The following is a 27,331-nucleotide window of genomic DNA, read 5'->3' on the forward strand; positions in this document are numbered from 1 at the left end:
TGTGCCCATCCTTATTGTGTCCTTGAACACGGCATTTAACAATTCTAAATTTTAATGTTGTAATCTTATAAATAAGGAGTTGGGCAAGGTGGTCTCTAAAGCTCTCCATGTGTCTGGAAATAACCTCATAGATTGAAAAAAGAAAAAAAGGTATGATCAGTCAGGTAGTGGTGACACATGCCTTTAATCCCAACACTTGGGAAGCAGAGGCAGGTGGACCTCTGTGAGTTCGAGGTCAGCCTGATCTGTAGAGCGAGATCCATGACAGCCAAGGCTACACACAGAGAAACGCAGTCTCGAAAAACAAACAAAAAGACACGATCCTTTGGTTCCTAACCATTAGTGTCTCAAATACAGGGCAGAGAATTGCAATAACTTGATCAAGAACAGCAAGTGTGTAAGCAGCAAGGAAAACAGGACATGTGCCATTGTCTTCAGTACCCTGACTGAAAAAGAATTAATCTTGAGACCAAGTGCAATCTTAAGACACAGTCACAGAAAGGAAAACTAAAAACGAGAAAATGAAGAGCTAAATGAAGTACTTACTACTGGTGATGGGCTACCTGTCTAGTCAGTATTTAAAGAGAATAGAAAAACAAACAAATGTCAGCTATTAGCTGTTCTGTCTATACCAAGGAACCTAATAAAGCTCTCTAAGAAAGGTAACTCATTCTGTCTCCACAGTACCCTTATTATAATCCCTATTTAAAGATAAGAACATTGATTTGTTGAGATAGCCAGTCCTATGCCCAAGACCAGGAGTCTCATAAGTAGCAGACCTAGGACTGCACTCAGTCTGAACACAAATATGTAATGGGAATTACTGCCTCTGAGAATGAATTGAAACAAAAGAGTGAAATGCAGTATCAGCTGGAGATGGTTTTGAAATGAAATACTGTCATTTAAGAAGCAAGAATAAAATTCCAGACTGCAATACAGAACCATGTTAAAAGGGTAGGCCTTTAAAGTCTAAACCTATGGTTTGAATCTGGTTTTATTTAAATTTAAAATTTTTCAGAATGGACTATATGTAGATTCCCTTGATATCTATTCGCTGGGAAAAAAAGGAGAAGCCCGATCATATTTTATAAAGTTATAAAAAGCTTCAAAGGGGTGAGGGTTGGGAGTAAATGAGCCCACTCACTTCCAGGATGTGGAGATAAAAGAATAGCTAGAAAAAGCAAAGACATCTTGGGAGCACACACAAGCCACCTTCTTATAAGTGGTTTCAAAGGGGTGGAGACAACTGTCACTCAAAGCCAGAACACTGGGCCTTTTCAGGGAAGCTCGGGAGCACTTCCAGGGATAGGGGTGTGGACTAGGTACTGATTATGGTGTTGGGCCCACTTCACTCTGCTGGGCGAATGAGTTACACAGCAGAATTCCCACATACATCTGTGAGAGCCAAGGGTTAAACCCTGAGCTGTGGAAGGTTAACTTGGTAAATAACACGCTACTTAACATTAAACAGCATCAATTCAAATGTAGCCATACTCACCCCTCAACTCAGAGACCTCTTTAAAAGAGGAAAGAAAAAATACCTCTAAATCAGCACTGTCTTAGCTTCGGATCACCCAAAACAATCAACGGAACCCTTCTAATCTGAAGAGGCTTCCTCTATTCCTGAATTTGGAGTCTGCAGAAAGCATCATCGTGGATCAATCTTAACCCATGATTGATCTCACTCAGTACACTGCTACTAAGAGAACAATCTAGATGTTTGGTTAAAACATTTAAAAAAAGCAGTCATGGAAACAGCTTTAGGGGGTTAGGGAAAAAAAAATGGAAAGACCATTACAATGGGAATAAAATCCCCATGAAAGTCAAACCAGGCCCCTTTTCTTATTTAAGAAGCCTTAAAAAGAATCAGCATTTTGAGAATTTTATCAAGTAAATTTCATCTGAAAGCCTGAAAACATTCTATTATTAATCTCCAGCTACTTCTGCAGGGATAAGCGTTCCCGTTTTCGTACTGGGGAAATTCGAAAAGTTTGATAGGAAATGGGATAAAAATGGAGGCTTCCCCTACCCAGGTCTACTGTGGAGAACTTCCAACTCTAGACCATTCCATCAGCTTCCCAACTGCCTTAGACTACAAAATATGTTCAAATTTGAGAATCACAATAAATAAATAAATATAAACAAAATAAACTCAATAGTTTGTAATATATTTATAAAGAATGAAACTACAGTGATAGTCTAAGAGGAATACACATTCCTGGGCAAAAAGTTACCAGAATAAAGGTTAACACAATAAAAGATCTAAAGGGTAGGTCAAAGAGAAAATCATCCTTCACTGAAGGATGGGACAAGAGAGAAGAGAGAGAGGATGAAGAAAGGCTGAGAAAGGGGAGCAAAAAGAGAGAGAAAGAACCTTTGAGGAAAAAATGCCTAAAAAGTTATTTATGAATCAATAAATTCTCAATTTGATGTTTACACTTAATTGAAATGAAATTGACCAAAATGATGCTTCATAAATTGAACCATAACTGTAATTTTATAAACAATGACAAAATAAAGGTAACTTACACAGACCAGAAGAACGTTCCAGCTCTCACCCCTTGCTTGGTGGCTGTAATCCATAGCTAATGAGGAAAATATAAGAGGCTTATAATACATTCTGAGCTCTGGTTAAAGAAGAAAAACACTAAAATACATTAGTTCTGATACGCTATACTCTATTCATGTGCACCATAAATTTCACAAGATTTCCAACCATTTTTTTTCACATCTGGAAGTCAGACTCATTATATCCATAAATGTTATTCAGTATATATTCTGCAAAAATTCTCAAAAGCCTTGCTGTGAAGCTACTGACTTTTCAAAATTTTATTTCATCCCCAAAGTCTCTCTTTTCTATACCTGTCTTTCCTGATCATTGTTTTAAGCATTACTTAAGTGGCAGAATTCTGCTCATCAAAGGATGTGGAGATAGACCATATGTTTCTTTTACTACTGATGGCTTTACAGAGTGGAGTCTCAATTTGGTACCCAGATGTCAAAAATCTTTAAATCTAGCTTGTCATGTTTGATTTTAAACTAGATGAATGGGGGGGGGGGCACTAAAAAGGCTACTTTTTAATCTAAATTTTTTATATTGTTCAAATAGCTTTGTTTCTTCTTTTTAGTAAATGGGGTTCTAGGAGAAAGTTTGTAGGATAAGTTGAGTGAATGAAGCATTCCATGAAGAATGTTTGTAAATATTCTCTGTAAACCAGCCATTGATGCACATCTGCGATCCTAATCCTAGGAAGTCTGAGGCAAAACAACAAACCTAGGCTACACAATGAGTTTTTTGTTTTTTGTTTTGTTTTGTTTTTAATTCTCGCTCATGCTAATAAGTGAAAGATGAAGGAGTTCAGAACCCAGGCTTTGCACCTTTGCAGCCTGGACCTTAACCCCTGTTTCTGTCCCTTAACAACGGCATGGTCCTCCAGAAAGTTACTTCATCTTTTGGGGCTTTGGTTTCCTTCACAACGCAAATGGACTTTTCTAGCACATGGGATGATGCTACATTTTAATGAGTTAATTCGCTGAAAATCCTTAAACCAGTGTTTTAGCATTGGATAAACAGTCTGTTTCAGTCTTATATTATTATTACACAATAGTGAAAAAATCGATGGAATCCATTGAACCCAGGAGCATTAAAAACAGCTTACGGTGGCAAGTGTCCCACTAGAGGTCTGTGGGAAGAAATCCTCGCAAAGGAAGACATGGGCAATTATTGATGAGGACTGTAGGCCAAGAGCAAAGCAAACATGATCCTTTTCCCGTTTCAGTGCACCCAGACTTTGGGAGTATTTTATGGTATTTTTGATGGAAATTTCTGTTTTATTTACTTGTTTATTGTAGAAATATGTACATGGGAAGCATAGGGGAGCTAGGAATTTTAGTTAACCATGAGAAAATAGCATAAGATGCCTAGCTTGAAAACTTCTGAAAGGATCTCAGAGCCCCTTGGAACATCTAGAAATCTACACCCTAAAGATTCACAGCTATTGTCACTAATCAGTGAGGCACGAAGTAGGAGAACATCAAGCACCTGCACATCTGAGGGCTTCTGGGGTGCCAGTGAGCTGGAGGGAGGAGGACCTCGCCTCATCCTCATGGCTCCCTCTGGTCCAGGACATCTGGTCCTCCGGGAAGGCTCAAAAATTTAAGGGTCTTGGATTTCTCTAAGAGTCTCCCCTTAGTCTGGTTCAGCACTGGGAAACAACCTTCCACCTTATAGGTAATCTCTGGCATGTTCCAACCAGGTTTTATAATTCATCCTATACTTTAAATTAGCCTGGCCTCAGGCAGTGGTGGCGCACGCCTTTAATCCCAGCACTCAGGAGGCAGAGCCAGGCAGATCTCTGTGAGTTCGAGGCCAGCCAGGTCTACAGAGTGAGATACAGGATAGGCACCAAAACTATACTGAGAAACCCTGTCTCAAAAAAAAAAAAAAAAAAAAAAATTAGCCTGGCCTCAGCACTCCTACCAACAAGAGATGAACTCAAACTAAGAGCCACCTTGTGCCAGCCTCAAAACTATGCCAGATCTTAAAGAGGCCTGTTTCTCATAAGACCAATGTTTATACTTACTTTATTTCCAAGGATACAGGCTCACTGCATTCATATCCAAACAACTTCCTGAAAAAGCTACTGCCTTTCTATTCCCAAGGAAACTGTACCAGGCGGTATTTGATATATAAGAAATATAAAGTCAACCTGGGCTTGCTAAAGGGAAAAAAAAAAAATCATAACATGAACTTCTCAAATGATGATCTACATTTTCCAAAATTATAGCATAGAACCCATGCTGCTGTTGGTATTATCTGGACAACAGGAAGTCTTTGGGATAGCATTTAGCTCATGTACAAGATCACCAGCAAAGGGATTCATAGTGATAGAAGGATGCAAACACAGTATGAAGATGACAAGTAACTGTGGTAACAACTCTGACAGCCCACATGAAGATGGAGAATGAGGATGCAGGAGGGGTGACTGGACTACTCAAAGGAGCTGCTGAGGTACCTGGCGTGGCCCAGCTCCATTCTGCTAAGGATGACCACGATAGGTCATCAGAGGGCTGTCTTCATATGCTATACTTGCAGGACGCTCCAAGCCCCTACCCCAACCCAAGGCCCTCCTGAGTGAACTGGCAAGCCCACTAACGTATGATATTAAAGAGGTGGCAATAAGTCACTTACGCTGGCGACAAAAATCAGAATCTAATTTTTTAGACAGGATCGTTTATAGACTAGGTTGGTCTCAACATCATTACATAACTGAAGATTTTGATCCTTCTGGACTCTGTCTCTCCAGCACAGAGATTACATGTGCGTGCCATTAGAATCAGTTTTCTGTGTATTTTCCATAAATTTTCTTCTGAAGTCATATGTGTACTTTTAAAATCACAAAATATAAACTATTCAGACAATTTAAAGATCAAGAAGTGTGTTTCTAGCCCAGCATGGTCTTGTCCATCTGTAATCCCAGCAGTAAGGAGACTGAGAGTGAAGGATTACAAATTCGAGGACAGATATAAAAACAAAAAGTGCCTTTCTACTGAAAAAAAAAGAAGCAAGAAAATCATCTCTCCTTCTTAGTAGCAATTGCCTTTAATCCCAGCACCCGGGAGGCAGAGCCAGGCAGATCTCTGTGAGTTCGAGGCCACCCTGATCTACAGAGCAAGATCCAGGACTGGCACCAAAACTACACAGAGAAACCCTGTCTCAAAAAACCAAAACACAAACAAACAAAAACACACCCTCTAGTGTTTTGTTTGTTTGTTTGTTTTTTGTTTTGTTTGTTTTGTTTGTTGTTTTTGTTTTGGGTTTTTTTTTTTTTAAGTATAGGAGAAAGAAAGGCTCCCAGGTCCTTGTTAATTCAAAGATGGATGTCATGATTTTTTTCTGAACTTTAATGCAAACATACATTTCCTTAAATGTTAACCTTTTTTTGTTGTTTGTTTGTTTTGGTTTTTCGAGAAAAGGTTTCTCTGTGTAGCTTTGTGCCTTTCCTGGAACTCACTCTGTAGCCCAGGCTGGCCTTGAACTCACAGAGATCCGCCTGCCTCTGCCTCCCGAGTGCTGGGATTATAGGCATGCACCACCACCACTGCCCTGCTATGTGTTAACCTTTTTAAACAAATAAACTAAGAAGATATTGACTGAGTGTGGGCAACTTCCCATAGTGCATTCCAGAGATGAGCAAGTAAAAAAAAAATAAAAAAAATTAAAAAATAATAATAACAACATCAACTCCATGATGAGAGTCATCATATGCAATTGCTTTTTGTAGTGGTTTGAAAGAAAACATCCCCCAGTGGAAGTGGCACTATCAAGAGGTGTGTCCTTGTTGAAGGAAGTATGTCACTGAGGAGGCAGGCTTTGAAGTCACTTTTGCTCAAGCATCTCTCAGTGTGACAGTTGACTTCCTGTTGCCTGCAAGATGTAGCACTCTCAGCTATTCCCCCAGCACCACATGACACCATGCTCCCCATCATGAAGATAATAGACTGAACCTCTGAAACTGCAAGCCGGCCACAACTATTAAATGTCTTCTTTATAAGAGTTGTCGTGGTCATGGTGTCTCTTCACAGCAATAAAAAGCACAATTAAGATACTTTTAAAAGTCAAATTAAGTTATGGACATTATTTTTTTGAAAACTTATTGTGGAGATTCAAAAATTCAATGAACACACCCAAATCTTCATCCCATCTGCTAGGTGTTAAACAGGGACGAGTAGGGGTCCTTATTCATCATTTAATCTGGCCTCTGTGTTATTAGCCAAATATCCTACATAGTTTCATCATTTAGTAAAATATGAGTGGAATTAAATTGATTTACCAGTCTAAGATTTTTATAAATAAGTTTTCTACTCATTATTTTTCACTGGGGACCTTATAAAATCTATGTGTCTCTAAGAGGTTTGTATACATGCTTCAAGAATATATACAAATCATTTTTTACAGTGCTTAATGATCTTTATGCTGGTATCCTTAGGCTATAGTTACTAACAGTTTTTGTTTGCATGTTCTTTGTAGAGGTCAGATTTCAATATAAGGGGTTTTAAAAATATAACTATAATGATACTTAGCATTCTCATGGTACCTGTCTCAATCAAGATGATAGAATCACAGATCAGTTTCACCACAAATCTTGGGGAACATAAAGAGACTTGGTCAAATGTGTCAACTCTGAGAGGTAGTGAGGAAGCAGGCCAACAGAGTAGAACAGAGAATTTACTTCATGGATTAACAGATGCTCTCTACTGAGTATCTGGAGAAGGTAATGAATATGTGGACTTTTCTGCTGCTGAGTCATGCTAAACCAGAGGAAACTTCATGTCAACACCGAAGTGTAAAGTGATCCAATTAGGTAAGATTACCATTTATCTCCATATATCCCTTGTGTTTCTTCAGGCAAGTTGGTTTCCATAATCAAATTATTGCCGAAGACCAACTCGCAATAGGCCAACAGAGTTCACATTTCCATCATTTTATTTACTCATAAAATATTCCTCTATCATAAACTTGTGAAATCCACCCTGTCAACAAATTTCACTGGGATCACTAACTAAGTCATCATAGACTTCTGGGAATCCAGCCTGAATAAAAACAGCAAAATCAGAACATCTATTATAAAGAGCCTTTTCTAGGGGCATGCAGGAAGTCTGTCAATGTTTATTTAAAAAAAAAAAAAAAGCCCACATTTATCCTTGCATAGTGATTTACCTATTAAGCAAGATGAATATTTTGATCATAGATGACCTCTCAGAAAGAGATACCTTATGAAAACATCTCTAACTTCTACTCTTTATTCTGCCCATCTATGGCACCAAAAGCTCAGATTCAAGGCTGTATCAGCACGGTGGGTGTGTGGGATGTGTGAGGACATCGCCTTCCTCTCACACCTAGCCAAACCACAGAGGTCTAACGAGCCTCCTCTCTCACAAGTGCTCTGGAGAGCCTGAGATGTAGGCACGTTCCATTCTCCCTCTGCACATCTCTGATTGACTGTGCCCTGGTCTGTGTCTCTGTGATGATCCTGTGCCATCTGCCCTAGAACTTGGACTCTGAAATCCAGTTCTACACACTCAACAACTATGGCTTTATGTCACTGCTTTTCTCCTGTCTGACCAAAGCAGGTTACCTAATCATACATGGTCACAGGAAAAACACTAGGAGAAGCCGCCTGAGGCCTTTCAATTTTCTGCCCAAGTGTCTGAGGTCCACAGCAGGATCTTCTTCAAAGTGTTTGTCTCTGCCTCCAAACCAAGGTAGGACTCCATTATTACACCTACCTTCTATGATTAGAATGGATTTAACAAAATAATCTATAAATTTCCTGAGTTTTAGTCCATTCTTTTCTCCACCAACCTTTCTTATTTCTGCTTATGATATCACTGGGGTCAAAATACCTGGAAAATCATAGCTCTTTTTCTTTTATACTGTATCCTCAAATTTGATAAATCAGTAACATTTGATAATTCCTTAACCTAGGTGCTCTGACATTCAACCCATGGTATATTTCCAATACTACCATCCCAGAGAAAAAAATTATCATCTCACACTCTTATCATCCTAACATGTTTATACATGTAGATACATAGATGCATGTATGTGTATATATGTGCATATTACATACCCACATGCTTACAAATATATATGCCATACAACTATACTATATAGACTCACATATATATATACAAAACATACACATATACAAACACACACATGTAATATCAAAAGATGAAAACACCCCCACAGAATTCAAGACTTACAGGTTGACCTCCCCACCATCGATGATTAAACTTCTCTCGTCCCCGAAGATGGAAAGTAGCATCGAATACTGGATCATACATTGAGTTGCCAACAATTCCATGGGATTCTGGATATAAACCCTTTGTATAAGAGCAATTTTATTGTTAAAATAGCAATGTAATAATCTGCATATATTAGTTCTATTATCAATTTTCTTATTATAGAAAGCTTTATAATATTAAATTACCCAAATCAAGTAGCCTTTACTTTGATTTTACTGTTAAAATAGCAATGTAATAATCTACATATATAGTTCTATTATCAATTTTCTTATCACAGAAGATTTAATAATAATATAGAATTATCCGAATCAAGTAGAACACATATAGCCTTTACTTTGAGTCTGTTTTTGCATACATGAGTCGTAGCTAATTTAAAGTCATTTTAGAAATGTAAGATCATGATAAGAAATATAATATTTGGCTTTCTGACTGCTGAAAAATGGACATTCTTACTACTTTTTTTTAGAATGGACACGTCTCCAAAGAAGATTCAATTTATGATTCTATTTCTTCTTCAAATTAATAACTTATAAAATAGTAATAATTAATAGAAAATTGTGCTTGAAACAAGAAAATAGGGTAGCATTTAGAACGTTTGAAAATTCAAACATAGAAGCCCTTCTGAAATCAACATGCTTATCTGAAAATTCAGAAAATAGCTGATAGACACCCCTGACTTTGAGAGTTGAATGGGAAGTTTGGCAAGAACAGCACTTGAAAAGGCTTCAGTTTTAATTTCAAAACACAACTTAGTCACCCACAAAGCTGTGAGTGCCACTTCCTGTCAACACTGGAGGCAAATGGAGGGAAACAGATTTTCTCTGAATACTGAAAAATATGATTTTGGGTTTTTTTGGTTGGTTGGGTGGGTGGGTGGGTGGGTGGTTAATTGGTTGGTTTTTGTTTTGTTTTGTTTTGTTTTGTTTTGGTTTGGTTTGGTTTGGTTTGGTTTTGATTTTTCAAGACAGAGTTTCTCTGTGTAACAGCCCTGGCTCTCCTGGAATTCAGTTTGTAGACCAGGCTGACGTGAAACTCACAGAGATCCATCTGCCTCTGCCTGAGATTAAAGGTATGTGACAAGACACCCAACAAACAGAGTGTTCCATCTTTTTGCTTTTGTTTTGTTTTTGTTTTTGTTTTTTCAAGACAAGGTTTCTCTATGCAGCCCTGGCTGTCCTAGAACTCACCTGCAGGACAGGCTGGCCTCGAACTAAGAGATTCAAGGATAAAACTGACTCTCCAAAGTTGTTCCCAGACTTCCACATATGTGAGTACGTGCGCGTGCGCGCGCACACGCACGCGCACACACACACACACACACACACACTTGAACACATGCACGCATATGGACACACACATATACACACATATACATGCACTCACCAAATAAATAGGTAGATTTAGCCAATACAAGTCAGACCTTATGTTTTTAAGTAATTTTTTTCTTTGTTTCTGTTTTTGTTTTCTTTAAGAGAAAGAACATGAAGTTGGGTGAGTAGGGAAAAATTAATAAATTTTTAAAAATATTTTATTTTATATATTTAAAATTTATATATTTATATTTAAAAAAATAAACTTCCCTTCAAGTCATTCCAGGGTTAAATCAGATCTTGAGTATACATTATTTGAGAACAAATACTTACAGTGGCCAAAGTATACAGGTTAGGGAAGGTTTTTGTGGGGTACACAGGCCTCATGTAGGGAGCATGTGTGCCACAGGAGCCTGGAAGTAGAAAATGCATTATCAGGACAGGAAAACCACCCAGAACCACTTCATGTATAAAATTCATTTCCTCAACTGTGAAACAGACATGACTTTTCCTTTTGTATTTCTAATAATGAAATTTATTTAAAAGAAGGAAAAGAAAGAGAGAAGAAAGAAGGAAGAAAGAAAAGGAGGGAGGGAAGGAGGAAGGGAGGGAGGGAGGGAAGGAGGGGAAGAAGGAAGGGAGGGAGGGGGGAGGGAGGGAGGGAGGGGGGAGGGAGGGAGGGGGGGGGGGGGAGGGAGAGGGAGGGAGGGAGGAAGGAAGGAAGGAAGGAAAGAAGGAAGGGAGGGAGGGGGAGGGAAGGAGGGAGGGAGGGAGGGAGAAAGGAAGGAAAGAAGGAAGGAAGGAAAGAAGGGAGGGAGGGAAGGAGGGGAAGAAGGAAGGGAGGGAGGGGGAGGGAGGGAGGAAGAAAGGAAGGAAGGAATAAAAGAAGGAAGGGAGGGAGGGAAGGAGGGAAAGAAGGAAGGGAGGAAGGGAGGGAAGGAGGGGGGAGGGAGGGAGGGAGGGGGGGAGGGAGGGAGGAAGGAAGGAAGGGAGGGAGGGGGGAGGGAGGGAGGAAAGAAGGAAGGGAGGGAGGGGGGAGGGAGGGAGGAAAGAAGGAAGGAAGGGAGGGAGGGGGGAGGGAGGGAGGGGGGAAGGAAGGAAGGAAGGGAGGGGGGAGGGAGGGAGGAAGGAAGGAAAGAAGGGAGGGAGGAAAGAAGGAAGGAAGGAAAGAAGGAAGGGAGGGAGGGGGAGGGAGGGAGGAAGGAAGGAAGGAAGGAAAGAAGGAAGGGAGGGAGGGAAGGAGGGAAAGAAGGAAGGGAGGGAGGGGGAGGGAGGGAGGAAGGAAGGAAGGAAGGAAGGAAAGAAGGAAGGGAGGGAGGGAAGGAGGGAAAGAAGGAAGGGAGGGAGGGGGAGGGAGGGAGGAAGGAAGGAAGGAAAGAAGGAAGGGAGGGAGGGGGAGGGAAGGAGGGAGGGAGGGAGGGAGGAAGGAAGGAAGGAAGGAAGGAAGGAAGGAAGGAAGGAAGGAAGGATGGAGGCTCCATGGCTCTAGAAGTCCACAGCAGAGCAATGACTATACTGGAAGACAGATGAGAATGTGCAGTGGAGAAGTGACTTACGCAGTTTCTCAATGTTGGGCATGACTTTGCTGCCTTTCTTCATGTACGATGCACGGAACCCATCCACAGAGAAGATGATGAGCGGAGGGCGGACAAACCTTTAACAGTAACATAGGAAATCTCAGGGAAACTACTGCTGCACACATTCCACAGTGGGACCCATCGATACCAGAGAGACCCAAGAAGGGAGGGATGTGGGCAAGCCTGGGCTCCTAACCACACAACATTTGAGGCAGTTGAATTCAGAGTTAAATTGGCAAAGTCACCATGGCCAAGAGAAAGTTGACTCTACTGTTGTTTCCTACCTTGTAAACAAGGACTTTATACAACAGTTAAATCTATGTATATATTATGTATTATATATTTATTATGTATTCTCTCCCAGTTGTAACCTAGAAAGTTCTAATCCATTCTTTAAAACTCAGCTCCAAGTTTCCTTTTCTATGACATTAGTTGCCCATGTCTCCACATTTCTTCATGATATTAAGACACACCTCCTTTGCATTTATATATACATTATTGTGTATCTTATTATAGTCATCTGTTAACAAGCTTCCCCTCTAGAGTTTCACGTTGGCCTGGAACTTCCTATGTAGACCAGGCTGGCTTCAAGCTCACAATCTTCCTGCCTTAGCCTCAGTGGATCACAGGCATGTGCCACCATGTCTGATATCAATAAATACTTATCAGATATATTAGTGAATTGCTGACTACATGAGTGTCGTAAAATTAACAACAATAACACTCTTTCCACTAGACCTAGGCACCATAAAAATCCCTTCAAGTTTATTATAAAGTTGTTTCCCAGGTGATTTAAATTATGAAGGATTTTAAAAGTCTATCAGCCAAGGACTCATTAATCCAGGCAAAGAATGGATGAAATGGTACGGTATTATCCTAAGGCTACAGTTAGTCAGTCACAGCAGAATTCTGAACTGTGTGAAGAGTTCTCTCTAATAATTTGAAGCTAACTGAGCAACTCTCAGCTAGTGCCTATGAGAAGTCGTGTAACAAGTAAGACATTTTAAGGGGGCCATATATAAAACAGTCAGAAATTGTTGCATCCCATTCCACACATCCAAAGTGTTTAGATGTCTTTATTTTTTTTCTTTTATGCCTAGTTAAGTTTTTTTTTTTTTAAGGAAGGAAAAATAAAGATATCTAAACACTTAAATTCTGCATCCCAGGCTGTAATACATACATACATACAGACAGACAGACAGACAGACATTTAAAGACTATATAAATTATGAAAACACATTTGTTGAAAATGTATTTTCTGCCAAGCATTGTAAAGACCCATGAAGTCTATACCATTTCCTGGAAGGCATAAGTGCCCAATTTTGGTCACACTTGAGCTGTGAGGTGTCACTCAGTTTGACTGTCCCCAGCAAGGCAGCCTTTTGTCAGCATAGAGCATTTCTACCAAATCTGGTAGAGGTAACCTTCATGGATGACAGCTTCTGGAAGTTCAAGAAATCTCCTTCCTTTCCCCTCCATTTCACACACTCACAAAGGCAAAAACAGAACTCAAGGGAAAATACTAAGGGGGAGGCCCAGTAGGAAAGCAGGAAATGCATCCGTTGGTGGTCAGCAGACACACATCAGTGGGCCACAGCAGACACCAACACTCCAGAATGCACAGGAGTGACAGGAGAAAGATGCAGGAAAAAAGAACATCAAAGCTTCAAGCTAGAACTGTGTGTGTGTGTGTGTGTATGGATGTGGGCAGCCACATGCTGATCTGAAATGATCCCTGGAAGCCATGTAAAGACAGAGGAGACAATCGACTCCACAAAGTTGGTCTCTGACCTCCACACACTCTTTGGCATAAGCACTTACATATACATCCTGCGTGCCCACATCCATACACACACACACACACACACACACACACACACACACACACACACTAATAATAATACATAAATGTGTTTTGTTTTACTTTTTAAAGCTTCAAGATAGCTTGACTGGCAGTCTATTTATAAGAACTCATACAAGTGTATGTGTTGAAGAGGATGTCCATCTTAAAATGTTTGTAGACGTTTACCCATCTATTCTTCATGATGGTTTATCAAGGAATGTGGAACAGTTCATAATAACCATAAGACAAAATGCACTCACCCTGCAGGGCATTCGGGAGCTTTTATTTCTTCACAGTCATCATCTACCCAGTGTGACTCTCCTACAAGGAAAAACGGGGACATTTACTGCGAAGTCTATTTATAGACACCATCCAGAGGGGAGAAGCACAATGCCAGAATCTGTGTCCTGTTTGGTACTTGTTTCTGGGACACCATCTAAAAAGAAAGTCTGAAATAAAGTCTAGTGTCTGCTCTGGCTTTTAAAGTACACCCATACATGGTGGGAAAGCTAAGATTTAATAACCTCAAGTGGTGTTTATTTCAGCTTTCAGAGCCTAAATGGTTTGTAGATTTAAAAAAAAAAAAAAGTGGCGTCAGTGGACAAGATTTCATGTTTGTTTCCCTCCAAAAATAAACTGTTTGGTCATTAGATGGAACATTCTCTCCCTCCCCGGCCACTAAAGATTTCAAAGCCATAGAAAGCATGACACAACTTCCCTTCAGATAGAGAAAAGGTTTATGTTGTTACAATAATATACAAGGATAACGTGGAAAATTGCAAGAGTTTTTTTTTTTTCCAATGAGAATGTGTATAGTACTGAATAAATGAAAAATCCAAGCTGTCTTTCATTCTTGCCTTGCATCAAGATCTGCGAATGTAAGTCCTGAATGTGTGGAGGCCACAGGTCTATGTCAGATTTCTTTTTCTGTCACTGTCCACATGCTTTTCTGAGACAAGATCTCTCAGTGAACCTGAAGTCCATGAATTGGCTAGACTTGCTGGCCAATGAGCCCCCAGAATCTTGCGTCTCCATCTACCACCTTGCCTAGCTTCTTACACGTATTCTGGGGACCTGAATTCAGGTCCTCATCCTTCCCCTGAACCGACATTTCCTCAGCCCAGAGTTATTTAATTAGGCTTGTGCTCTGGTTTATACTCTGGGAGTTCACGTGCTACAGTATCCATCTCCAGTGTGGCAATGCTGAAGCTGTAGAGCCTTTCAGAGGTGGAGCTCATGGAAAGAAACTAAGTTGTGGGAGGACCATTCTCACAAGAGATGAATGCATGTATCTTAGTACTTCATTAGTTCCCACAAGAATGAAATGTCTTCTGGTTGTTTGGATTGAACTGTTTAGGGGGCACACAGGCAAGGGGATCGGGATCTGTCCCTGGTGCATGGGCAGGCTTTTGGGAATCTGGTGCCTGTGGTGTGATGCCTTGTGCAGCCTTGGTGCAGTGGGAAGGGGCTCGGACCTGCCTAGGCTCAGTGTGCCAGGCTCTGCTGACTCCCCATGGGAGACCTTGATTTGGGAAATGTAGGGATGTGGGGTGGCTTGGGAGAGAGGGCTGGGGGGGTGGGAGGAGGGAGGAGGGAGGATCTGTGGGTGGTATGTAGAGTGAGTAGAAATTTTCTTAATAAAGAAAAATGGAAAACAAAACAAACAAACAAACAAAAGAATGAAATGCCTTCATTGTGGTAGAATCTGCCCTGTTACAATGTAGCCCAAAAATCATCATTAAGGGTCAAACAGATGGGACTTTCCAATCCGGGACTTTAAGCCTCTAAACTGTGAGCTGTCTTATCCATAAAAAGGCCTAGCAACAGAAGAGCTATGAAGTCAGCATTCTTTGAAAAAAGAATTGTCAATAAGAATTTACCTTAAGTTTCTCTAAGATTACTTGTCTTGAACTGACGTAAAACTTGTGGCCAATATCTTACAGAATCTTCTCCCATCTATAGAACACTTGGAAGTCTCCCATGCCCAGAACCATCTGGCTATCGGATGCTCATGTAGGCTAGTAAGGAAGCTGAGTTACCTTTACGAAGGATAAGTAGTAGCGCAGAGCAGCCACGTGAAGCTCACTACAGTACTGAAATCAGAATTCAAACCACCCAAAAGGGCCTGAACCTGTCATGATTCGGGGACGGATAGGATCCAAAGACCTTCCTCCTTGTTTTTTCCCCTTTCTTCTCTTAATAGCCTTTATGTCTTCCTGGTATACTTACTACATAAAGATTAAAAGGAAAGGAGAAATGAATTCTTGATCAATGTCATGCTTCAAAATAAGAGCATAGCTGTTAGAGTAGGGAAGGCTTCCCTACACAATAGCAGTAAAGGAAGGTTTCCAGAGCCACTTACACCTCACAGAAACGACCTCCTCCTTCCATGAAATCTTTCTTTTTTTCTTAAGTAGGGATTTAATCCAGGGTCTTACACAAGCTATCTGCCTAGATAGCCCTTCCCTGAAGTCATTTAACAGGATCGCTTCATAAATACTCTGTGCCAGAGAGGAAAGGGTCTTAATTTAGGAAATAAGAGGTGGATGTAACTAGAGAGAGAGAAAAAAAATCATGTTTTCTTGTTTAGACATCTCTAAGTGGCTGTCATGCTTCCTTAAATGTCTTGATATATGGAGCTGTAACTTTTATATTTTCTGTACACCACTGGCCATTAAGATCATAAAAACATCATAGTCTGCCATCAACACACATGCACATACATATTATAAAATAAGGCTTTGGGTGTAACCAAATCTGTTGATTCTTTATTACCTTCACCAGCAAGCACCTCCAGCCCTAAGGTGCTGCTTAGGGCCTTGGCAAACAGCTTACATCCACTGAGAACAAAAGTCATGCTCTGATGTTTCAAATGTCTCTGTGATTTACTCTTTACCACAGAGTCTCTTTTCCTGTTGCTATGATAAAACACTCTGCAAATAGCAACTCCAAGGAGAAAGGGTTTATTTCAGCTCATGCATCAAGGGGCAATCCACTATGGAAGAGGGAAGTAAGGCAACAGGGATTAGAAGTAGCCCATCTTACCTTGTTCTCAATTAGAAAGCACTGAGCAAAAACTGCCTGCTAGTGCTCAGCTCCATGGTATCCAGTCCGGGAGCCCCTGCCTAGGGAATGGACCTGCCCACAGTGAAGATGGGTCTTCCCAGTAAATGCTCAGCCCTAAATAGGACATTTGTACAATTCGCTCTAAGGCTCAAGGAACATTGTGGAAGAAGCATGGAAAAAACATAAGCGTGTAAGGATAGGGGGAGGAGCTGTAAAATGCTGTCTGCTGAGCATGGCATAGCCAGTGCAATCATATACCCATGGCAGCTACAGGTGCCTGCAATGGGCCTGCACAAGAATGAGGCTGCCGGCAGCTAAGCATCAGCCTAAGAGAGAACCACTGTGACCCACTGGCTGCTGCTGAATTCTAGGGAAGGGGCAGTTAAACCTAAGGTCACACATAGCTGGACATGGTTAAATTCCGTGGAACTTAAAACAAAATGTCATAGATGTGGGAAATGTACTTATGGGGAGGGGGAGAATGGGCGTAGAAGGGAGATGAAAATGGATGAAGGACCATGGTAAATAGAAAGCACTATCTACAATACATGAAAGTTATCAAAGAACAAATTCTGTAAAATTTATTTTAAAAATATATGTCTTGGGAACCGGAGAGACTGCTCAATGGTTAAGAGCACCTACTGTTTTTGTGGAGGACCAGGGTTCAATTTCTAGCATCTACATGGTAACTTACAACCATCCATCACTCCAATTCTAAGGGATCTGACACCCTCTGCCGACCTCCATGGTAACCAGGCATGCATATGGCTCACAGACATGCATGCATGCAGACAAAACACTCATACACGTAAAATTATAATTCTGAGGCTGGAGAGAAGGTTCAGTGGTTAAGAACACTTGTTGCTCTTTCAAAGGATTCAAGTTTAGTTCCCAGCACCTACATGGTGGCTTATAACCATCTATAACTCCAGTTCCAGACAATCTGACACCCCCTTCTGATATCCACAGGCACTGCACACACATGGTGCATCTATATCCATGCAGGCAAAACACTCATACACATAAAATAAGTATATAAAAAAAAAAAAATGCAATTCTTTCCCACCTCCAATCCCCACACGTTAGACATTACACCCAGACAATTCAAGCTATCTTGGGGCATGCCCCGTGTTTAATTTCTCAAGGCTGTCTAAAAGCATGTACCTTTGCAGACCACTTGGTAGTTGGTGCAGCAGTCTCCCCTGGACAGGCAATCTTCTGAGCAGTGACAGGCATTCTCCTCGTTTCGTACTTCTCCACATCTGTCTTTGGTGCACTCCCAGCCACGAGCTGAAATCACCACAGCGAAACACTCACTGCTGCACACAAACCCAATGAAAGAGGCCGCAGCTGCTTACAAGAGGTTCCAACAAAAAGAGCCAGAAGCCCACATCATTTAATCTGTTTGTGAAACTTGAGTCAGCCAGAGGCCGAGAAGACATTTGGAGAACTGACAGATAGGATGAATTTCTCATTTTTCAAAGCGGAGGGCAAACTCACAGCACAACTGAGCTCTCATAGGAAAACAAAACGCAGAAAGTCAAAGAATCCCCACCCCTCCAGAACTGCCCTAAGTACCACAAAAAGCGAAAGAGTATAAAGAAGCATTAATGCCCTCAAAATCCTAACTGACCAGAACATGCCGGGCTCCATAATGAAGTTCCCTGCCTCTAAGGAGGTCACTAAATGGGTTACTGTCCTGCCTGAGTGATAGCTCAGGATTCAATTCTTCAAAGAAATAGTCACAAAAGTAACCTTTTCAGTTTAATCACAGTGCTATTGTCATATTTTTAATTGATTTTGGCCAATAAACTACAAGTCTTATGAAAAGTTTAAAAAAACATATTTCACTATTATATTTCGCTTCCAATATAAGACTATGAAATTAACTGGCACATTGTAGCTGTTCATTGAATACTTATTAAATGTCCTTAGAACAGAAATGGAAATGAACTATGATTCCTGAAACTGAGGACTGAACATAAAGAGCTTTTATGATGAATCCATGTGTTTGGTTTTTCCCATGATCTGACTGTCTTGTTGTTTTCCATACCCTGGGTGCTGAGGGTTTAGTGAAGAGCAAAAGACAAGAGCTCTGTCTTTCTGGAGCTCACATCCAAGAGAAAAAGATCCATGAGGTAACCAACAGGCACCATCATTCAGCCATGGGAAGGCATGAAGGAGACGGTAGAAGAGCTACTGATGGAATGTTCAAGGAAAGTGTCTCTGAACCAAAATACACTTGAATACTTCAAGCCTTCATCTTTCAAGATGAGTAGTCAGCAGAAAGAAGCAATGGTCTGCTCAACCAGCCATTCTCAACCTGTGGGCCGTGACCCCTTTGGAGGATGAATGACCCTTTCACAGTGGTTGCCTAAGACCATCAGAAAACACAGATATTTACACTGTGATTCGTAGCAGTGGCAACATTACAGTTATGAAGTAGCAATGAAAATAATTTGTAGTTGAGGGTCACCACACCATGAGGCACTATATTAAAGGACCGCAGCATTAAGAAGGTTGAGAACCACTGCTCTAAAGCAAGGCTGCTCCTTCACGACATTCTACCAAGAGGAGCCCTTGCTAGGTAGTTGAATAGATAGAGTTGGGACATTCAGTGTTCCAACTGTTTGATGGAGCATTATGCTGCCATTTGAAAAGATAGTGTTTTAAAAGCCTTATAGATATAGATTCTGCCTCCCACGTGATTGTATATACATACACACATACTTATACATACAATATGCAGACACCTAAACAGAGAGAGAAAAAACCAGGGAGAGTTTATACAGAAATCTTAAGCTTGCTTCCTGTAGCAGAACCTCAAAAACTTTTCTCCTTTCAACTTCTTATTGTTATTTGACATTTGATTCTTCCACATTCAAAACATGTTGACTTTAGACATGGAAGAATAAAGGGTTTTACAAAATATTGCTATCATCTGTTTTAAACTAGGAAGAAAGTCGTGAGCTACATTCAATGAGAATGAAGCTAGTATCAGAGGTGCAAGGAGTTTTAAGATGAGAATGTTGGAAGGTTGGCATAACTCATCAGGGGCAAGATACTCAAAGTACGGCAGAAACATAGAATGTTCTAAAATCATCAGTGCTAAGCAGACAGATTCCTGGCTTGCTATTATGTCTTAGAGTAAAAGATATCTGTGGGACATCTGTATACCCATGCACTCAATTTACAAGAGACTCAGCTCTTAAGCTTATGAAGCCATAGCTAAAGAACCTGGTAGAAGTTCTACAGGAAATGCACAACAAAAACATATCTGAACACTTTGAAAATGCATTATGCAAAAAAAAAAATAAAATAACCTAATGACACCCCTATTGTTTGCAGGCTGCAGGAGAAATAGGTCCTAATTAGTAAGGGAGTTTATGTTGGTTTTCAAATAAATCAGGAACTAAGGTCTAAATAAAAGCAATAATGTATTATTTCCAATAATATCATTTAAAAAAAAGATCAGACACATAGTAATGGTAAATTGGGCTTTCCAAAATACTACACATGCATGGAAGCAATAATTTGTCAGGGGAGCTAAGAAATCTGTCTCCAGTGTTCAAAGTGGGGTCCTTGCTACTTTTCTTAGGCAGGTTGAATTAGGTTTTTGCCCAGGGGCAGAGGCATGGCTGTGAACAGGCAAGATACTCTATCTAAAAACATTGAAAAGCTTTGAAAACAGAGTAAGTATGATGACAAAAGTCCCCAAGAATACTTTTTCCTTGGCTTGTGTGCATTCATTCAATAGCTCATATGTTCTAATGACCATTCTACTACAGGATAAATAAAATCAGGAAAATTTTAGAAGATGATTTCAGAGCTGCCCCAGAGCACAAGATGCCATGTCAATTCCATAAAGGTTTTCCATTTGCACAGAAATCAGGGGATTAAAGTTTTAAGCCTAGTACTTTCAAAATGTGCACAGTGGTGGCCCACAAACCCTAGCAGTGAATGTAAGGTGGTCAAGAAGAGATGGAACTGAGAAAGATGGACAGAGGCCTGGCCTCAAATGCTTTTAAAAACCAATCTACAGTTTCTGCAATTGGAAAGTGCTGTCTTTGGCTGGGCCCCGAATGGCTGAGCCAAGTTATTCATACAGAGTACGTTCTTCATACAACCATCAGTCATTCAAGAAATAAACTTATTCCACTATGTGCGTAGGCCAAAGCAGAGGTGCGTTTAACAGCTAAGAGCCACTAAGCCGTCTCCTGGAGGGGAGAAGTATCCAGAAGTCACATACCTGTTTTCAAACAGAGCTCATCAAAGTCATGGCAGCAGCTGCTGTAGCTCTTACATAAGTTGTCACACCGACAGTCGGGAGGTCCAACCTCTTGAAGTTCAAAGCATCTACCCTTGCAGGATCCAGATGTGTTGGTCCACGGAGAGTCAGATAACACTGCCATTCAAACAACAGGCAAAGACAACAGCTTAGGGAGTGGCCATGTCACCAGTGAAGGCGTGGCATTTGGAAGCAATTGGTGTGAAAATGCAATCAGACTTTGGATGAGAAGTCTGTCTGCAGCGCCTGCTACCTGGTACCTCAAGCATGTTGCCCAACTTACATAAACCATGGTTTCCTCATTTGTAAAGTGAGAGGTTCATAAAGGTAATTCTAGATTGTAATGAGTACTGAATGAAACAACCCGTGTGATAGGCGTACCAGGATACCAAATATAAACAGAGTAACAAATGCTGGCTCTACTCATGATTTTGATTAGGACTATACCTATGAAATGGCTAGTGCCCCTATTGAAATAAGAGTTCATTTACTATTTTTAAAACCCATCCTGCTAGCTGAGCATGATCAAGCACTAAGGAAAGAAAAGAAGATTCAAAGCAAGTCTGAGTTTCGTAGCAAGATTTGGGTGTAAAGCTGTCACCACCAACAACATTGTAAGGAAATTTGAGTGGGAGTGTTCTAAAAACAGTCTGAACACATATGATAAGAACAGAGCACTTTTGCAATCTCTTCTTACCATAAAATCCATGCAAACTAGTATTATTGGAACACAAACGCCATATGGCCAAAACAAATCCTGTATCATTATTTGCATGTGATATAATCTAAAAATCTCAAAAATTAGCCGAAGTTTAATAAATGAAAGAATGTGATAAGATGAAATTTGGACAAATTCATCATATGTGGGTAATATATGATGGAAAATTAACTAGAAAGTCTACCCGTAATAGCATCTAAATGAAAAAAATCAAGATATGAATTCAATAATACATGTGAAGAAATGATTCAATGATTAAGAGCACATACTACTCTTACAGAGGACTTAAGTTTGGTTTCCAGTATCCATATTGGGTAACTCAAAACTAACTATAACTCCAGTACCAGGGAATCTGATTTCATCTCTGGCCTCCATGAGCACTGCACTCATTTGTACACACACACAATTAAAAATTAAATCCTTTTATAAAAGAATATACTAAAGCTTTATGAAGAAGACAATTCTATAAAAATTTAGTTAAAATCATAGGCATACAGTTTTAAAACAGTAATGCCATAAAAATCCTAATTCATCCTAAACCAAAATATTCAATACACTCACAAAGAAAAATATCCAGAATTCTAGAGTTTAGAGGATAGAAAAAGCTAACTGAAACTGGGTAGTAGTGGCACACAACTTTAGTCCCAGCATTTGGGAGGGCAGAGGTAGGTGGATCTCTAAGTTTGAGGTCTACAAAGCAAGTTTCATGACAGCCAGAGCTACACTGAGAAACAACAACACCTCAATAGATGATAGATAGATAGATAGATAGATAGATAGATAGATAGATAGATAGATGATAGACAGATAGATAAGGTATCCAAAGGAAAAAGCAATTAAGTGACAAGATAGAAAAGTATATTCTGAAGATAAATAATTAAGGTTGTTACTAAGAAATACATTCATCAACATTGTGGATGAGGTCCAGAAATAAAGCTAAATACATGAGTTTATTGTTTAAAAATAGCATTTCAAAAACAAAACAAAACATCTCCTAGTTTGAAATTTGCAACATTTTATAAATTCACAGATAATTGTCTGGCCATTTTGTTCATTGTCTTTTATTTTCCATGCATGTAGGTGGATGAAATATATGTAACAGGTCTTGGCAAATGTTATTTATGACATGCTATTTGTAACTTCTGTATTTAGAAAATTACCATTTTTAATACATATATATCATTTTTTTAATAAAAAAAAAAAGCAAGATGCAAGAGAACAGATGTTAAATGACCGTTCTGAGTGCACTGATGCCGTTTATCTGAGTATGCAGTTCATCCCTTATTCAACTGTCCCCTTCAGAGTCAGAATCACCCGGTCCTAGACTTTATGGCATCAGATCAGTTGAGCTGAAGCAAACAGATCCACTAGACCATGAGATGTGAAATGCTTTCTCACAGTTCATTCTGGGATGTTGAAATAAAAAGGAACCACATCAATTCAGTTTAGAAAATCATGTCTGTTTGTAACGCAGTGTCTTACCTCTGCTCCACAAACCACATTTTTCTGTTGATTTTGGCCAGCCTATCAGCAGTACATGCTGAGCCATAGAAACTATGGCACACAAGAAGGAAAACTAGAGGGGGAAAAAAATCCCACAGCAAAAGGGAAAAGAGTGAAAAACGTGTAATTGAACGTTCTTTGTTTAAGGGTAGTGCTTGGATAGAATCATTCCAACAGCTACCTAATAAATTCAAAGTAGTAATCACTCCCATGAGCGGTGTCTGTAAATTCGTCCAGCTATTCTAATAGCCAAGATAATGAGAAGTCTGAAGGCAATATTCATCCCTCTTTGTGGGGTCCCAGCCAGTAGTATTGTCTATGCTCCATATTTGTATTCCTCATCAAAATCTCTTCCCTAGATCTTTCTTTACTTCAAAATGCCTGTATACATCCTAAGCTGATTAGTGATCATTCTTTGCCCATCCTCACAAGGTGATTTTGTATTTCTTTTGACCACAGCCATTCTCTCAATTTCCCCCTTGTCGTCTTTGGAGAGGATTGCACTCCCCTCAACAGCTTGCCTTATCAGCTATGGACCTGCTTGCCAAGATGTCCACTAAGACAGCTGTCAACGCTGCATCTCTACTGCAGAGACCATTTCAGAAAAGATGTGCAGGGTCAGGCTACCAGCAGCTTCCGTTAGAAGTGAGTTCCCGTGTGGACCAGAGGAAATGGGCCAAAATTCATTCTCAGATAACAGCAGCAAATTAAACTAACAACATCAGGAAGAAAAATGAAAAGATCATCTGAGCCATGAAAGAGACTTTCTCATCCAGGGACCCCAAGGAACTTGAAATGTTCTAGCTTTAAAGACAAAACGAGAGCCAGACATAGTAGCAAATGCTTTTGATCCCAGCACTCAGGAGGCAGTGGCAGTAGATCTCTGTGAGTTCAAGGCCAGCCTGGTCTACATACTGACTTCCAGGACAGTCAGAGCTACATAGTGAGACCCTGTCTCAAAAAAATAAAATCAGTCTATCAATAAAAACAGAATAGTGCTTGAATTGTAAAATTCACTTGGCCTTTCCAAGGTCAATTCCATCCCTTCTCCCTGCTGCCAGAACAAGTATAATCCTGTTCATTCTACAAGTCACCCTCTGCACACTAGCTTTAAAAAAAAAAAAAAAAAAAAAAAAAAACTGCCCAAGGTCTTCGTCCTGCTCCCTACATCCAGCCTAAAGATAGATTTGTTTTGTTTTGTTTTGTTTTGTTTTAGGGGAGTTTTATTTATTATTTTCTTATCCATGCAGATAATATACATGTGTGCAGGTCCACATGCTATGGCACACATGTGGAAGTCAGATGAAAACTGTGGAGTTGGTTCTTGCCTTGCACCTTTACATGAGATCCATGAACAACAGTCATCTGGACTTAAGTAGCAAGCACCTTTCCCCTCTGAGGCATCTCACTAGCCATAGACCTTTTGAAGACTTGTCTTTTTATTAGACTTGATCTAATATCAAATATGGAAAGGGTCTTCAATAACATGCCAGAGCTTTGCAATGTAAACACTCCTTTATTTGATCTCAACAGAAGAAAAGCATGGGCGCTTCAGTTCCGAGACTCATTGAGAGGAGGAAAGCGACATGGCAATGAATTGCTGTCAACCCAAAATTTCCATCGTTACTGAGAAAGCCATAACAATCGCAGAATATGAAAGACGAAAGAGTAAGCCAATGACAAGCATTCACAAGTGAGAACAAGAGGGTGTGATGGAGGCAATTGCCAGGACTCCTGTGACATTGAAATTATAAGCGGCCTTTAATCTGCATCTTCAAATGATGCTATTTCATGTCAGAGATGAAGTCTGTTCTCTAATTTTAAAAAGCAAACGTTTACAGGTCTATATAAGACCATTCTGAGGGACCTTGAATGTTAAAATGGATATTACATACTTATAATCTGTAACAGTGCCCGTGTTGTGTGCTCCTTCTCAATGAAGTATAATTTCACGGTTTAACAAAATGCAAATGTAAACTACAATTTCTTTCTTTCAAATCTGTAATTCAGGTAAGAACAGGCAAGATTACTTTAAATTAGTTTTAACCCCTTTTCAAAAACATTTCATTTCACTGTATACATAGAGGTGGAGAGAAAGGGGGGAGGAGGGCGGGCGAGAGTTAAAGCTATAAGCCTTCGGTATCATTTATTCTGCAGACATATAAAAACCATGAACTATTGACAACTGAACTGGACAAGTGGGAAGAGTCTAACTGATGGACAAGGGCTGTTATCAAAACTGACTCCATCCTATATTCTCAATCATATTTCTCTCTAAATCTCCCAGCTAAGTAGAAAATTCAAATCCGGAAGATGGTCAATAGGAGAGGTGATGTTTAAAGTTTCGAGGACTTCGGCCTAGCCTCAAGCTAGACTTAAGTCTCTTCTACCTGGTTGGTCCCACTGGCAGGTTAACGCATTGTCCCCCATCTGTCTCTCCTGTTCTCCTTGGTGCTCAGCCCAGGTGTCTGCTGAAAACACAGCCCTGAAATGGCCTGTGGGCTGAACGTATGCCGGCTTCTTCTCTCAAAAGGATGAAAACAGAACCATTTCCCTTGGGTCTGCGGTCCTGTCCCAAGTATAAGCCGTCAGCCAAGGCTTGGAACATGTGGTGGGCATTCAGGGTGCCACTCGGCCAGAGCCCGGAATGCCGTCATCCACCTCTTCTGGAGTACATAACTCGTTCATTCTCATCATCCCATCTCAACCGAGCTGCCCCTCCCCGCCTTGTTCTCTGGGTGCTTTTGTATCATCCCTTCGCCAGCGAGCACCATCGGTTTATTCACAGACCCATGTGTCAGTTTTCACTGCTTCCTAAATATCGAACTTTCTAGAAACTGCCACTGTTCTCCCTTCTCTTTAGAACTACTGGGCCAGATTTCATAGGGTAGGGGGAGGTGGGATAGAGAGGTATGGAAGATGGAGACAGACGGGCAGAAATGGATAAACTGATCCACCTGGCAAGTTTTCAAACATCTATAAACACAATGTGTTCGTATGTAGAACAACTTCACAAACTTCAAGAAGGCAGAATTCTATGCCATTTAGATGAAAACTTTTACTATTTGAGGTTAACTTCTAGACTAATGGTTCTGAACCTGTGGGTTTCGACCCCTTTGGCAAACCTCTATCTTCAAAAATATTTATATTACACTCATAACAGTAGCACAATTACTGTTATAAAGCACCAACGTAAATAATTGTATGGTTGTGGGGTCATCCCCCAATATGAAGAACCATATTAAAGGAAGGTTGAGAACTACTGCTCTAGACCATTTCAGTAGTACTCAATGTAATGAATCGAATAGAGCTCTGTAGCAAATCGTCTAGCAAACAAAAACATGTCATCACTTCCAATTAGATGCTGTCAGCTCCATCAACTGCAAATGTAGACACTGGCCTTATAACTAAAGAGAACGTAAAAGCTTCACCATACACCTTTTCTGACATACATATGCTCATTCATCTTATGTCATTTTGCTTTTGAAACTTTTCTTCTGCTGATTGAAGAATCAAGTCAGTGACTCAGGTCAGTAAGCAGCTGCTCAGCTAAAATTTCACATCATCACAGCACAGCCACATTATTTATTTGACTAACAAAGGCAGATCTTTTGTTTTATTTGATTGATTCACACAGGGTCTCTCTCTGTAGCCCCAAATAGCCTCAAACTTGCAATCTTCCTGTCTCAGCCTCCCAACTACTGAGATTAGAGCCATTCTGTGCTATCCCCTACTTTTGATTAACTAAGGAGTTTTCAAATTTTATACGCAGGCTCCAGATTTTGAGTGTTCTTTCCCAGTCATGATTTTGAAAGATTGGTTGGTTTTATCAGTTTTTAAAATCATGGGTATGGGGTCCATGTGTGTGTGTGTGTGTGTGTGTGTGTGTGTGTGTGTGTGTGTGTGGTGGTGGTGGTGGTGTGTGTGTGTGTGTGTGTGTGTGTGTGTGTGTGGTGGTGTGTGTGTGTGTGTGTGTGTGTGTGGTGGTGGTGTGTGTGTGTGTGGTGGTGGTGGTGGTGTGTGTGTGTGTGTGTGTGTGTGTGGTGGTGTGTGTGTGTGTGTGTGTGTGTGTGTGTGTGGTGGTGGTGTGTGTGTGTGTGTGTGTGTGTGGTGGTGGTGGTGTGTGTGTGTGTGGTGGTGGTGGTGGTGTGTGTGTGTGGTGTGTGTGTGTGTGGTGGTGGTGGTGTGTGTGTGTGTGTGTGTGTGTGGTGGTGG

The 27,331-nt window shown here is 40.4% G+C and overlaps 1 protein-coding gene across 5 annotated transcripts in view; it reads right to left on the reverse strand.

The window, feature by feature from the left end:
• Enpp2 (ectonucleotide pyrophosphatase/phosphodiesterase 2) overlaps positions 1–27,331 on the reverse strand; it is a 112,930-nt gene that overhangs the window by 49,429 nt on the left and 36,170 nt on the right. For all 5 annotated transcript variants that reach the window (XM_036207804.1, XM_036207805.1, XM_036207802.1 and 2 more), the window contains exons 3-9: positions 20,857–21,012; positions 17,772–17,897; positions 13,802–13,862; positions 11,678–11,775; positions 10,455–10,534; positions 8,770–8,889; positions 2,530–2,585 (exon numbers count right to left, since the gene is read on the reverse strand). In XM_036207804.1, the coding sequence (XP_036063697.1) occupies positions 2,530–2,585; positions 8,770–8,889; positions 10,455–10,534; positions 11,678–11,775; positions 13,802–13,862; positions 17,772–17,897; positions 20,857–21,012 (697 nt within the window). The remainder of the gene's footprint in view (positions 1–2,529; positions 2,586–8,769; positions 8,890–10,454; positions 10,535–11,677; positions 11,776–13,801; positions 13,863–17,771; positions 17,898–20,856; positions 21,013–27,331) is intronic.

Source organism: Onychomys torridus, chromosome 16 (assembly GCF_903995425.1).
Source record: "Onychomys torridus chromosome 16, mOncTor1.1, whole genome shotgun sequence".
In the NCBI taxonomy this organism is placed as follows: Eukaryota; Metazoa; Chordata; class Mammalia; order Rodentia; family Cricetidae; genus Onychomys; species Onychomys torridus.